Genomic DNA, 14,690 nt, shown 5'->3' with positions numbered 1-14,690 from the left:
CTTTGGATTCAGGTGGGAGGGGAGAGTGTTGGGAAAGAAGACAGAAGCTGAAGGAAGAAGCTCATGGTGTTGGGGCCAGCCCTTCCCGGTCCAGGTGGATCCCGTCTCACCATTAGCTCCTCAACCCTAGCAGCCTCTGCCCCATACTCTGAAGTATATCCCATTCCTCCCAGCCTCCAAAGAAGATTCTGAATCTCAGCCCTGGAAAAGCCTGAACCTCAGGCCCTGCTCCAGCACTTCTGCACAGAGTATAGGACAGAAGCAATCTAAGAGTGCTCTCAATTTCATTCCTTGCCCTCTTAACTCAAAGAAACAGGACTCAGAGGATTCTAGAACCAGTACCAGAATCTGGGTTCTGGAGACCATTGTTTCTAAAGCTCCTCCAAGGAAGAATTTTCCAAAAACATGCAGGGAGACTATTACTTTATATTTCATTTTATTTTATTACTGCATTTTATTTTGTTTTTACTTGAGACAGGGTCTCGCTCTGTCACCCAGGCTGGCGTTCAGTGGTGCAATCACAACTCACTGCAGCCTTGATCTCCTGGGCTCAAGGGATCCTCCAGCACTCAAGTCATCCCCTGCCTCATCCTCCGATGAGTAGCTGGGACCAAAGGCACGTGCCACCATGTCAAGCGAAATTAAAAGTTTTTTTGTCTTTTGATGTGGAGTATCACTCTGTCACCCAGGCCGGAGTGCAGTGGCATGATCTCGGCTGACTGCAAACTCTGCCTACTGGGTTCAAGCGATTCTCCTGCCTAAGGCTTCCTAGTAGATGGGATTACAGGCGCCCACCACTGCACACAGGTAATTTTTTTATTTTTAGTAGAGTTGGGGTTTCACCATGTGGCCAGGCTCGTCTCGAACTCCTGACCTCAAGTGATCCACCCACCCTGGCCTCCCAAAGTGGGATTACAGGCATGAGCCACTGTGCCCAGCCTAATATTTTAATTTTTTTTTGTAGACACAGGATCTCCCTATATTGCCCAGGCTGGTCTCAAACTACTGAGCTCAAGGGATCTTCCTGCCTCAGCCTCTAAAATGCTGGGATCACCTTAGAAGAGGGGCTGCAGTGTGGTGATGTCTCTCTGGGGATACCCCGGGATCACGGCTCCAGCCCCTTCACCCCCCACACTTCCGTAGGGTCAGCCCAGTTCCCATTTCTTAGTAGGCCAGAGTGGGAGGCTGGGGAAGGACAAGCCTCTGATCCTCCCTCCAGACCCTCCTCACCCAGAATTTACAGGCTGCAGAGGTGGGGTAGTGGAATTGGTTCTCTATGATCATCGGATGGGAGATGAGGGTGTCTGAGGAAGGCTGTGGTGACAATGACAGGATCTTAGTGGGGAGTGTGAGCAGGACCTGTAAGAACCCCGAGGTGAGGTTAGAATGTGGAGTCTCAGCTTGGAGAGGCCCTGGGGTGCTGACTCAGTGGGTCAGGACATCCACCCTCCTCTCCCGCCTCCCACCCCAGGGTGCCCTTTGAAGCTGGGAGGGGGCTTTGAGCCAGAGTCTCCATGGCCAGATGCACTGGGAGAGGTGGTGAAGTTGATCATCCCTCAGGCCTCGCCCTCCCCACCCCCACCCTTTGGACCCCCTTCTTGGCCCGGAGACTGTTTCCGGCAGTTGCAGGGGCCACCCGACACCCCCCAGTCTCCTGCCTTGCAGCTGTTCCCCAGCTGCCCTGCCCCACCCCAAAGACAGCTGGGAGCAAGGCCGAGGGAGGGGGCAGGAGCGGCCCAGCTGCTCAGCTCCGGGCTGGGTGGGGGAGGACGGCGACATGAAAGAGCTGGGGCCGGCAGGGGATGGGGTGGCAAAGGAAACCACCCAGCCCCCTCCCGCGCGGTGGCCTCCCTGCGGGCTCAGCACATCTGGGCCACAGGAGCCGCCCCGGTCTGTGGGGTGGGGAGACGCGGTTGGATCCCCAGCCTTTCCCGGAAAGGGGAGGCGTGATGGCCTCTGGGGGAAGGCAGGAGGGGAGGGCCGGGTACTGGGGCACCTGTGGCTGCAGCCAGCCCTCCAAGGGGCCACCAGTTCAGGGCAGAGAAGGCCCCTCCGATGCCTTCTGAATGGGCCTGTTTCCTGGGGCAGCTTCAGCTCTTTCTGGGCCTCCTCTTGCCCCTGACCCCTTTTGGAAGCTAGGTGACAGCTGCTCCTACAAAACCAGGGCCAGCTGGGTGGCTGGGGACAGCTGGGTGGGTTAGCGTCTCCCTGCTTCCCTGGCTGCCTAGGGACACCCCAAGCCAACTCTGGGCAGCTGCTGCTTCACCTATAGATGTGTGCCTGAGCATGTCATTCTCGGGTGGGCTTCAAAGCTGGGACATGGGGGGCTCGAGCCCATCCCACTCCCATCAGAATGTCCCCTCCAGATCTCAGTGGATTAATGTACCTGGAGAAAGGGTCTCTCCCCTCAGCTGAAACAAAACTAGGCCAAGTGGGAAAGAAATTGAGCAGCTTTCTGTCTTAGCTCCCAACTCTTGGCATGGGGATGTCCCAGGGCTCCTGAGAACTAGAGAAAGGGACAGTAAGACAGAAGCAGATGTCAGTGGAGTGAAGTGACTGTCCACTGGCACCTGCCCCCAGGCATCACCCTTCAGCCCCAAACAGGTACAGCGGGAGGGAAACAGTGAAGCAGAGGTCCAGCACCCCACCCAAGTCATCCTCTACTTCCACAGGGCAGGAAGGCGGAAGCAGTTAGCAAGACCAAGACTGTGGTTTGGTCTGGCCAGCCCCAAAGTCTTTATTTTGCTTTCTTTCCTTTTTTTTTTTTTTCTGTTGCCCAGGCTGGAGTGCAGTGGCACAATCTCAGCTCATTGCAACCTCTACCTCCCAGCCCCAATCAAGCAATCCTCCCACTTTAGCCTCCGGAGTAGCTAGGACCACAGGCATGCAGCACCACACCTGGCTAATTTTCGTGTCTTCAGTAGAGATGAGGTTTTGCCATGTTGCCCAGGCTGGTTTCGAACTCCTGGACTCAAGTGATCCATCCACCTTAGCCTCTCAAAGTGCCGGGATTACAGGTGTGAGCCAATGTGCTCAGCAAGCCTTTATTTTTCTGAGGGGAGGGGTGGCTAGGGGTCAGTGAGGCTTGGACCACTGGCATAGGACTTTTTTTTTTTTTAGATGGAGTCTGGCTCTGTTGCCCAGGCTGGAGTGTAGTGGCACCATCTCAGCTCACTGCAACCGCCACTTCCCTGGTTCAAGTGATTTCCCTGCCTCAGCCTCCCCAGTAGATGGTACTACAGGCGCCCACCAAATTTTTGTATTTTTAGTAGGGATGAAATTTCACTATGTTGACCAGGCTGGTCTTGAACTCCCGACCTCAGGTGATCCGCCTGCCTTGGTCTCCCAAAGTGCTGGGATTACAGGCTTGAGCCACTGCGCCTGGCCGGCGTGAGACTTTATAAGGCTCTCTGCCTTGTCCCTGGGCTTCCTGAAGTGGGGTGGCATTTAGGCCCTGATTCTGCCCAGACAAGATTAAAAACAGCTAGGCACCCAGCAGAGTATGGAAGGAGGGCACGGGCTGTGGATGTACAGCTCCGCGCAGAACATCAGGCAACAACCGGAGCCCTTTTGAAGATGAGGCTCCTCTCCAGAGAAGGGCCTTGGGGTGTCCCAGCTTCCTCTCCCCCCAGTGGTGTCTGTGACAAGCAGCAGGGAGGACCCTGGCCAACCCCTCACGGCAGCACTTCTCCAGCCCCAGGATGTATCAGAATTGCCAAGAGTTAAACATGCAAATTCCTGGGCTCTCAGAGATTCCCAGAGTCTAAGCTGGGCCTCAGGAATCAGCGCCCCTACTATTTTCTTTTTGAGACAGGATCTCACTCTGTCGCTTTGTAACACAGGCTGGAGTGCAGTAACTTGATCTAGGCTCACTGTAACCTCTGCCTCCGAGGCTCAATCCTCCCACCTCAGCCTCCCAAGTAGCTGAGACCACAGGTGTGGTGTGCACCATCATGCCCGACTAATTTTTGTATTTTTTGTAGAAATAGGGCTTCAACATGTTGCCCAGGCTGGTCTCGAACCCCTGAGCTCAAGCAATTTGCCTGCCTTCGTTTCCCAAAGTATCAGGATTACAGACTTGAGCCACAGCAAGAAATTAGCCCTTTTAATGAGCTCCCAAGATGTGCTTGAGACTGAGAAGCTCTGCCACAGTGGATGGGGGCAGGATGTCTTTTTCATCTTGCCACCCCACCTCCACCCCTCCCAAGGCCAAAGCCTCAAGTCCAAAGGAAGTATGGACCTGAGTGGTCCCCTCTCCCTATGGGGGCCAAGGCCCAGCTCGAGCCCATTCCAAGAGGACGGGGTTTGTTCTGTCTCTATGCCCACGGCCTTGCACTACTGCCTGGCAGGTACTGTGCTCTCAAATATTTGTGGCCTGAAGGAGGTAAACTTTGCAAAACTCATAGAAAGGTGTTTCTCCTTTGTCTGTCTCAGCTAAGAGCACACTGGCAGAACCTCAAAGAGATGCCAGGGCCCGGGTGGCATGGGGCTGGGCCTAGAAGGCCCAGGGCAAATATTTGTCAAATGAACCCAAGGCCAACAGCAGACAGTCAGTGCCTGAGGATCTGACATTCACCGGCCTGGTACCAGCTGGACCCAGGAGGGCAAAACCAAGGCAATGAGAGCAGGGCCCCTCCTCACACCGATGCCTGAAGATCCCAGGCCTGCAGGAGTCGGGGGAATAGGCGAGGCAGGGAGTGGGACTGCGCCATCATGTTTATTAGAAGGTTGGATTTCAGTGTGTGCTCTAGACAGATTACAGAATAAATACCTGTGCCTTGAGCACAGGAAGTCCACGATTCATACAAAGTGCTCACTACAGGAAGTTGCTGTGTCAAAATCCAGGCAAGGACCCAACTCCGGGCAGCCCCTCCTCCCTGCTGACCTCAACAAGGGCTGTGCTATTGTTTTTTATTTTATTATTTTTTATTTCTCTTTATTATTATTAATATTATTATTATTTGCTTTTGCTGTGGTCACTATCATTGGCAAAGTTCCTTTCCCCTTTCCTGGACATAGGGTTCCTGTCTTTAAAAGATTCCACTCTGAGGCTGAAGGTGCCAAAAGCTGCTTGAGAAGTGGCCTTTGAACTCCGTCTGGGACGATGGTGAGGAGAAAGAAGCAGGAGAAATAATTCTTGGTTTAACAAAATTAAAAAAACAAAAACAAAAACAAAAGTCCCACAATCTAAAGGTCATTCCTTACTCGATCAGTGATCAAATTGCCCAAAAGAAAAACATGAGAAACAAGCCGGAGGCCCTGGGCATTCCTGCTGGGCGGGTAAGAAGGGTGGGACCCCTGAGCTTTCAGGGAACTGAGGCTCCTTCCAGCCACGGGGGTGTGAAGAGGAAGGAGTAGAGGAAAAAAGGAGAGACCGAGAGAGAGCTCAGCGCCTCCACACAGACACTTTCCCATCTCCAGGGCCACCTGCGGTCCCGGCCCAGGCCAGCTACCTCTGTCACCTCTGCGTCCAGGAGATTCGTAATAAAAAAAAATCAAAAACAAAGCCAAAAAAACAAAATCCAAAAGGAAAAGACCTAGGGCATGGAATGAGGAAGAGGGGAGGAGAGGAAGGTAGAAGGGCAGGTCTCTGGATGCATAACTCCCGAGCCCGGGGGCCAGGGTGGGAGGGGGAAGGTTCCCAAGCGCCCCGCCGCCTGCGTGGCGTTAGCTCGTCACGTAGTGTTTGGTGGACGGCTGCCCATACACCCTGTAGAAATCCTGGTGGCCGGGCTGCTGGGAGGCGTCGAGCCAGTCTCTGACCGCCAGGCTGGGAAGGGACTGGGGGACGGAGGGTGTGGGCGGGAGCGGGTGTGAGTACTCCTGTGAGGGCACTGTCCAGGGAAAGTGGCCGGAGCGGGGGTAGGGCTGGTGGCCGCCATGGTTAGCCACGGAAGAACAGTAACAGTTGTCCACAGAACAGACGAGAATCTTGCGGCCGCCATACTGGGGGAGCATGGGCTGCTGGGTGGCGGAGCCATTGGGATACTGCGATGGGGGGAACACGGGGCTTGAGTGCACTGGTTGGGCGCCGCCCGGCAGGGCCACCAAGTGCTGCGTGGAGCTGCAGGGCCCCAGGGGCTGCCCAGACTGGCCCTCACCGCTGGCTGTGCCCGCCGCCCCGTACTGGCCGCCCACAGGGCCCGACGACGTCTCTAGGAAACTGGCCTCCGGGAAGGCCGTTGAGTGCTTGCGCTTTTCCGCCCCAGAGCTGCTGACGCCGCAAGGGTACAGGGGGACGCTCTGCAGGAAGGGCACTGGCGTGCTGAAGGGGCCTGTGGAGAATTGGGGTAAAAGTCGCCAAAGCTCCCACCCCAAGCAACCCAGGTCTCCTCTCCCCTGGGTTGGACCTGGGGACCTTTGACTCCTAGAGGCCCAAGCATGTCACATCTCAGGTGATGCTTGCTCCTCTACCATTAGGAGGGAGAAAATAGTTATACGCCCACTTTAAGCTGAAGAAACACAGATTTTGAGCGGTCATGTGGCTTACCCACAGTCCCACAGCTACAAGTGGCAAAGCTAGGATGTGAGGACAGGTCTCCCGGACTGGGTCACACTGCCTCTCGTGGGTGGGGGGTGGGAAGGCTCTGGCGCTGAACCCCTGCCCAAAGGGCCCTCTCTCCCTTTGGTGGAACACCCCACCCTCACCTTCTAGCATCTTCCGCAGCTGCTTCTCCTTCTTGGCCACCTCGTTCAGGAAGAGCTTGGAGTTCAGGTGGCCGATCTTAGGGGGGGAAAGGCTGCTGCCTGTGCAGGTCTGGGTCCTGGGGGCAGTGGACGGGGCCTCTGCTGTGAGGAGGCATCACCGGTGAGCCCGCCCTACCTCCCCGCCATGGGCCTGGCCCCTCTGTCCTCCCCAGGATGTGCCTCGGGGAGGGCTGGGGCTGTCAGCTCACCTGTCCATCAGGATTTTCACAGACTTGGTGTTCTATTGGGGAAAGAAAAGAGTCAGTCAGTGGAAAAGGCAGCTCGGGGAGAGGGGAAGACAGAAGCTGCGCCCCCCAACCTTCCCCAAGCTGGGTGGATCTTCTGATTCTGGACAGAAGGTGGAGAGGTGGGGGTCACCATTTGTGGAAGAAGAGCTAACATTTACTGAGCTCTTGCCACGTGACCCAGGCGTTGTTGGTGTTTTCTGTGTGTTCATAACTTCACCCACACAGCTGCCAAGGAGATGGGTGCTGCAGCCCACCACACTGTTTTAGCTCAAGTTTTTGGGGCCAGATGTATTTTAGAATTTGGAATTTTTTGGATTTTAGAAGGAGAATATAGTGCCTGTATCATATATTACATACCATCCCCAGCAAGACACCACAGTCCAATCCATCAACATTTCTGCAGCAAAATGTTTGAATTTTCATACCACATGAGATAAAAACCATCAACTGCCTAACATCAGTTCAGGTCCATTTTCGCTGTTAAATTAGATGACAGATTTGTTTCTGTCAGTTTTCAGAGATGTTTTTTAAATATGGAATTGTGGATAAAGAAGAGTAGACCTGTATTGTCAATACCACTTTGTAGGTGAGTAAGCAAGGCCCGAGTGTACCTATGACTTGCCCAAGGTCACAGAGCTAGAAAGAACAGGCAGGTGGATTTGAACCCATGTAGTCTGGCCCCACAGGGAAGGGCATGTGAGCTACCGGTGGGGGAAACTGCAGACCCCAATTTGGGAACAGCCCTCTGGGTGCCGCCAGCCTGGTCCTGGGCCCAGCCCACCTTCATGAAGCTGACATCCTCTGTCTTATCGAACAGCAGCTGCAGGGAGCCCAGCAGCTTCTTGGCCTCCTGCATGCGCTCCCCGAGGTGCAGCGCCTGCGCTGCGTTCTCGCTGCAGAACTTGGCCTGGGCCTTGTCCAGGACCTCCACTGTCTGCCGCAGGTCCTCATCTAGCAGCTGGTGCAGCTTCTCGTACTGCAGCCGAACTTCTTCCTTCAGTTGGTTCACTTTCTCCTGTGAGTACAGGAACAGGAGTGGCCGGGAAGGTGAGCCCTGGAGACCTTTGGTGGCCCCCCTCACCCATCTCACATCCTAGAATCTCCCAAGTAGCCAGGCTGCCCCAGGCTCCCAGGGGCAAGGTCTGACTTGCCAGTCCCCACTGCTAGCACAGGGCTCTGGGCCAGCATCTCCTGGTACCAGTGAGCATCCAGAACAGTTCACTGAATGACTGACAGAGGGGTCTGGCACAGAGCCACACAGTCAAACCTTAGTAAGGAACTCACCCAAAGCCCTGCATCCAAGCCACCCCCCACCCACCCTGTAGCATGGCCTTGGGCTTAGCTACCTCCACCAGGCGCTTGTCTGACTCGAGTTTGTACAGCTGGTCCTCAATGTCCTGCTCTCGCTCCTCCAGCCGGTCCTGCTGCTTCATGAGCATCTTCTGCAGGGACAGTTGGGTGGGGGTATCAGAGGGGCTGTGGCCCCAATCCTGACCTATGCTTCCCTCTACACCACACACCCATCCTATGGATCCTTTGACCTGGATGTCACCAAGCCTCTGCCACCCAGCCCCTCTGGCCCCCTGCAATCACAGAGGCCTGTTCCCAGCTCTCCCCAGAATAGCTTCCAATGTATATATATTTATTTACACTATTTTTTTAGATGGAGTCTCACTCTGTTGCCCAGGCTGGCGTGATCTCAGCTCACTGCAACCTCCACCTCCCCGGTTTAAGGCAGGATTCTCCTGCCACAGCCTCCCAAGTAGCTGGGATTACAGACATGTGCCACCATGCCCAACTCATTTTTTTGTATACTTAGTAGAGATGGGGTTTCACTATGTTGGCCAGGCTTGTCTCAAACTCCTGACCTAAAATGATCTGCCTGCCTCGGCCTCCCAAAGTGCCGGGATTATAGGTGTGAGCCACCATGCCTAGCCCCCATGCATATTTAAATGCTGAGCTTTCTGAGAGCAGGGTTAGACCAACTTCTGTTCTAAGTACTTTTCCTGTACAGATTTATCTAATCATACCAGTAATGATATGAGGTAAGTACTATCATTATTCTCATTTCACAGAAAAGATAACTGAAGCCTAGAAAGGTTAAGTCATTTGTCCATAGTCGCACAGCTTGTAAACAGCAGAGCTGGGGCACAAACCCAGGTGATCTGGCAGCAGGGTCTATTCTGACCCAGGCCCTGCTGCCTCTGAGTCCTGGAGCACATCGTCTGAGAGATGAGTACCCTGCTAACGCCCTTTTCGGCCTTAGCCCACCTGCACTCAGGTGAATTTAAAAAAAAAAAAAGAGAGAGATGAGTATCCTAAGATGCAGGGGGTCAAATTCCCTTCCAAAGCTGCACTAGCCTCTGGCCCGGTCCAAAGATCTCACCTTATACTTGCCTTACATTAGGGGGCATCAAGCCAGCCACCCGCTCCCTTGTTCTAAAAACCGAGCGCTAGGACTCTGGAGTCCTGGTCAGCTCCCTTAGCCCCTCAGTGGGACCCAGGCAGAAAGGAGATTTGGGCTCTCCTAAGACCCGAGGCCAGGCTGCTGGAAGGTGCTGGACCAAGCTGCTCTTCTCAGCTCATAATCTCCTGTCCCTACAACACCTCGCCTCCCAGCCACCCCCCTCTCCTGCGCTCCTCTCACCAGGTATGCCTCTTCAGACAGGCTTTCTCCCATGCTCAGAATCTCTCAATGACTCCCTCCTGTCAACTACTTTAGCACGGCAATGAAGGGTCTTTTGCGCCCTGACTCTTCCAGCTAGCTGGGTTGGTATCCTGTCCCCAACTCTGCACATGGAAACTGCCTGCAGCTCTAGGTACGTTCTTCTGCAGCCCACAGTGCCCCCTCCCTCCCCTTGTCTATCCTTCAAGGCCCAACTTAAGTCCCCACTCCTCTAGGAAACTTTCCATGACTGCTGCTCTGAGGCTATACAGGTCCCTCCCTGTCCTGGCTGTCCCATTCTGCCCTCCCTCTCAGGCTATGCTATCCAATATGGTAGCCACTGGTCATATGTGGCGATTTAAATCCAAGTTAACGAAAAATCAAAAATAAGGCCAGGCGCGTTGGCTCATGCCTGTAATACCAGCACTTTGGGAGGCCGAAGTGGGTGGATCACATGAGGTCGGGTGTTTGAGACCAGCCTGAGCAACATGGAGAAACCCCATCTCTACTGAAAATACAAAATTAGCCAGGCATGGCAGTGCACGCCTGTAATCCCAGCTACTCAGGAGGCTGAGGCAGGAGAACTGCTTGAACCCTGGAGGTGGAGGTTGCGGTGAGCCAAGATCACACCATTTCACTCCAGCCTGGGTGACAGAGTGAGACTCCATCTCAAGAAATAACTAAATAAAATAAGTTAAATATCAGTTCCTCATGCACCAGCTTCATTTCAAGTGCCCAGTACCTACATATCACTGGTCTCAGATACTAAAGCTACAAAATGTTCCCATCATCGCAGAAATTCTATTAGACAGCATTATTCTGGAGTCTTCCAATTGTCTCACAAACCATGGTCTCATCTCCCCATAAGACTCAAGGCCTCTTAAGAACGGGGATTTGCTGCATCTTTCTCCACCTCTCTTCAGAGCCAGGCCACACAAAGGCCTGAGCGGCCTGAGATGCATAACAAATTCACTCAATAAGCTGCGGGTTCCACACACACAATAAAATTCACAAAGTAGCTCTGTGTAACCACAGACAGTCCCAGTAAGTGTCCATGTAGCAAGGAGCGGTTCTCATTCTTCCTCTGTGGGGGCCTCAGAGTAACCCTCCAGTTCAACTCCATGACCCCCACCCTGCCACACCCAGCTCCCCCTCACAACAAGACAAGCTACTGTCAATCCCTTCCTCATCCGCCAGCCCATTTTATATATGGGCAAACCAAGGATCACCAGAGACTTCGGCCAGACCCCACTTTGTGTTGGAGGCTACTCTGGAAATAACCAAGACCCTGGGAGCAGGAGGAGGTGTGGGGGTAAGGCTTTCATCTTCTGAGCTGGGGTGCCAGGGGCCCACACACAACTTAGCCTCTCAGTGACCCAGGACAGGCCCTCTAAGAACCAGAACCAGAGACCTTGCTCTACCCCCGGCAGCACCAAGAGGCCCAGGAATCTGCTGCCAGCCCGAGGGTCAGAGCCCGACAGCACACACAGCATGCACAGGCAGGTGCAGGGCTGCCTGGCACACGGCTGCACACGCACGTGGGAACATCTTGCTACCTGAGCCCTAAGCCCACCTCAGGCATGCTGGTAAGTACAGCCACAGTTGCAAACGCACTTGACCCAACCCCCTCACAGGGAAGGCTGGACCCCTGGAGGCACCAGACAATTGTGAGAGGCCTGGTGAGGTGGCCAGGATACCCTGGGAACATCAGGCCGCTGACCTCCCCTGGAACACTTGTCCCATCAAATTCTTGCCAATGGCTGCCCCATGCCCACCCTCAGGAGGACAAGGAGGCCCCCCAAGTGCTCCTCAGAGTCCAGGCCACTCCCTCCATCCAGGGCCCAGGATATCTGAAAGGCTCTGCTGGCCCCACATATCTTGCACCACGGGCTTCCTCGACCAAACCCACCAGGAGCTGGTTTGGGGCGGACGCAGGGGAGTCCCAGGGAGGGGTAGGAAAGAGACAGCTCCAAAGTCCCAGTGAAGCTTCCCTAAGGACTGGAACGGAGCTGTCCACACCCGCCCCACAGGCTGGTGGGTGCCCCTTTGCCCCATCCCTCCCGAGGCCTCCCAGGAGTGACCCCTCAGGGCACAACAGAGGGAGGGCCCTCCTGTCCAGTCTTAGGTGGTGGTGCTCAGCCCCTTTCCTCTTCTTTTGGGCTTTCCTCGGTCTCCCCCAGCAACATTTCTACCCTGGGAGCCTGCAGGGTCTTCCCCAGGCACTCTGGGTGGGACACCAGCCCAGGCCACACAGAGGTGGGGGGTGTGGGGAGGCCGCAGTCCCTAGCAGGTGGGAGGGTTTCATTTCCCCGCCTGCTGCAGCAGGCTCCTGTCTCTGCTGCAGGGGTTGGGGTGAGGATAGGAAGGGGAAGGAGGCTGGCTGGGGGATGCCAGCGAGGGAGGACTGGGAGGAGACGAACTGGCCTGGCCCACTCTCCCTCTGGGCCAGCTCTTGCTACAGATAGCGCCTGGGAAACTGGAAGGAAGATGAGAAATCCCCACCTGCTGTCCCTTTGCGACCCCACCCCAGTTCACCAACGAAGCAAATCGGGTTGCCAAGACTCTGGAAGACAGGGAGCAGAGGAAGCAAAGCCCAGACCCCACCACCAGCAGCCTCCTTTCCAGCGCAACCCCTATCTACCTCCCCAGGGAATGGCTAAGAGCCAGGGCCCCATTTCCCACTTGGGAAAAACCCATAGTTGAGATTGGACTGGATTTCTCAGCTTAGTTCAGAGCAAGTACTGTACACAAGGGCAGGTGGGGCTAGGAGGACCTTATAAGCGCCCCCGCAAGGTTTGTGGCCTGGACTTCGTATGCTGGAGCACACGGGAGCAGAGCAGGCTGGAACGTGGCCTGGGCTAGAAGCTCTGGAGGCACCAGGCCTCCAGGGAGACGGGGACTAGGTGGGCCTCGGGAGAACCTACGCAGCCCAGCCCTGCCTGTCAGGCCTCAGGCCTTCAGTGGTTTGCCTGGGCCCATGAAGACTCAGGAGGAATGGAGGGAGCCGCCATTCCCACCCTCCACCACCTGGGCCCCCCTCCTCAGCTCTGCTGCCGCTTGCTCTGACTCCCCTCCCAGCCTGGAGTGGGAACCCCAAGCCCCTACATTCCTGCCCCAGGAAAGCCTCATGTCCCTCTGGAGCCTGACTGGCCAGGCCAGCTGGCATTTTCTGATGCCAGACTAGACTGGGCAGACGGGTGAGGTTTGGGGACTCTGGGCTGTATAAAAGTTAATAAATAATAATAATAAAATCCTCAAGTCAACCTTGAAGAGAAACAAGGTCAGGAGGAAACAGGGCCCCAGGGACTGGGACAGAGGCAGTCCCTGGGTTTTCAGACAAGACCAGGGCAGGCTCCAGCAGCCCCTGTGGTGGTGGGAGGGGCAGGGCAGGGAGGGGCAAGAAGAGGAGGCTGGGTAGCTTCTTCCTGCTCAGGACCAGCTCCAGCTCTGGCTCCAACTCCCTCCTCAGAGCCATCTCATCCTAACCCTCCCCTTACTCCTCCACCTGGTCCCTGTCCCCGTCTCTCCCTGGGCCCACAGCACTCTCCCCTCTCCTCAGAGAAGCTAATGCCTACCCTAAACCCCCGTTCCATGCCTCGAGCCTCTGCCATGGGCTACCATGTGAACCCCAGGCTGGGGAGACCACAGGCCACAGAGGGAAGGGGCTCCAGGGCAGGCGCCAGGGCAAGGAGAGAGGCAGCACCTCAGATGCGAGCCAGGCAGACCCCAGAGAGGGCTTCCCAGCTGCAGAGTGGAATTAGCTTTTGCCATGCAGAGAGCAGCGCTCTGGGGCAGCAGAACAAAGAGGCGAGAGAGAAAGCCCCCCTTTGTCTGGTTCTGAATGCCAGGCCAGCCGGGAAGGAAGGCTTTCCCAGAGCCAGGGAGGAGGCCAGCCAGGCCAGCCTGCTCAGCCCAGGGCAGGGGCCCAAGCTGGGCTTGCTCCGCCTCTACAGACCGCCCAGCAGAACAGCACAGGACCCTTTTAGCTCCTACCTCCAATACCCGCCACGGGCTCACCCCAAGGGGAAGCCCGTCTTTCCCTCCTTTCCTCAACACCCCCACGGTGGGGGGAAGTCCCAGGATACCTGACAAACTCATAGCCACCAAGCAAGGATCACCTGGGTGGGTATTCACACAGAGGCACGCTAGTGCTGCCAACAGTCAGGAAGGCACACTCAACTTCAACTAGCAGGCAGGCAGACACGGCTGCACAACTAGGGACCTAAGTGAGGCACCTGCGCCTTCTCAGAGACACCCATGTGAAATGCAAAAACTCAGTCACCTCCGAGATGCACAACCCAGACATGCTGGCTACACATACGCACACACACACTTGCAGACAGACACGGATGCATGGCCACCCAGGGCTGCAGGAGGCAGAGTAATCAATATCGCGGGCATGACAGGGGCCCGGCCGTGTCAGCAGGATCCTGGGGTGGGGGTTGGTGGCTAGGCCTCTTGGGCCTCTGCCTGAGGCTCTCTTTCAGGGGCAAGGGAGGAAGGCCAAGCCAGCGCTCCCTTCCATGAAGACTCAGGGTGGCCACAAATGCGCCTGTGCGCGTGCGCACACACACACACCCCACTTCAGGAGTATGGTCTCCTGTGAGGAGGAGCAGTGAGGTAGGTCTGCACTACTGAAGTCAGGCTACAACCCCAGCCCCAGTCCCAGCCCCAGCAGAGCCGGGCCAGCCCTCACTCTCATTGTGCACTCAAAGACAGACAAATGGAGACGAAACCCAGGATTCTCTCCAGGGTCTCAGGGTGGCCTCTCCAGCCACCAGCAATGTGCACAGGATACCCTTACTCCAAGCAGGAGCAAACCCCACACTGGCCTAAGCAGTGGGATCTCCTCCCCTAGAGAACACCTCTTCTCACCTCTGAACCTCTGAGAGTGCAAGAAACAGGGTCCTAGCAACATGTCCAGCCTTGCTCTGGGATGCCTGGGATGATGCAGAAACACAACTGTAAATGCACAGACTCAGATACACCTGCATAGACATACACGCACCACACGCCTGCATACACACACACCACATATCTGCACAGACACACACGCACCACACACCTGCATACACACACGCACCACACAC

At 55.6% G+C, this 14,690-nt stretch overlaps 1 protein-coding gene across 1 annotated transcript in view; it reads right to left on the bottom strand.

Annotated features, from left to right (window-relative positions):
• Positions 1-4,698: 4,698 nt before the first annotated feature.
• Positions 4,699-14,690, bottom strand: part of TRIM8 (tripartite motif containing 8) — a 14,291-nt gene continuing 4,299 nt past the window's right edge. The window contains exons 2-6 of the mRNA XM_032281460.1: positions 8,282-8,377; positions 7,717-7,950; positions 6,897-6,928; positions 6,649-6,764; positions 4,699-6,275 (exon numbers count right to left, since the gene is read on the bottom strand). Coding sequence (XP_032137351.1) covers positions 5,668-6,275; positions 6,649-6,764; positions 6,897-6,928; positions 7,717-7,950; positions 8,282-8,377 — 1,086 coding nt within the window. The 3' untranslated portion in view covers positions 4,699-5,667. The remainder of the gene's footprint in view (positions 6,276-6,648; positions 6,765-6,896; positions 6,929-7,716; positions 7,951-8,281; positions 8,378-14,690) is intronic.

Source organism: Sapajus apella, unplaced genomic scaffold, assembly GCF_009761245.1.
Source record: "Sapajus apella isolate SASKATOON/1434 unplaced genomic scaffold, GSC_monkey_1.0 scaffold13, whole genome shotgun sequence".
Classification (NCBI taxonomy): Eukaryota; Metazoa; Chordata; class Mammalia; order Primates; family Cebidae; genus Sapajus; species Sapajus apella.
The sequence above is the reverse complement of the archived record's forward strand: the minus strand, read 5'-3'. Positions and strand labels throughout refer to the sequence as shown.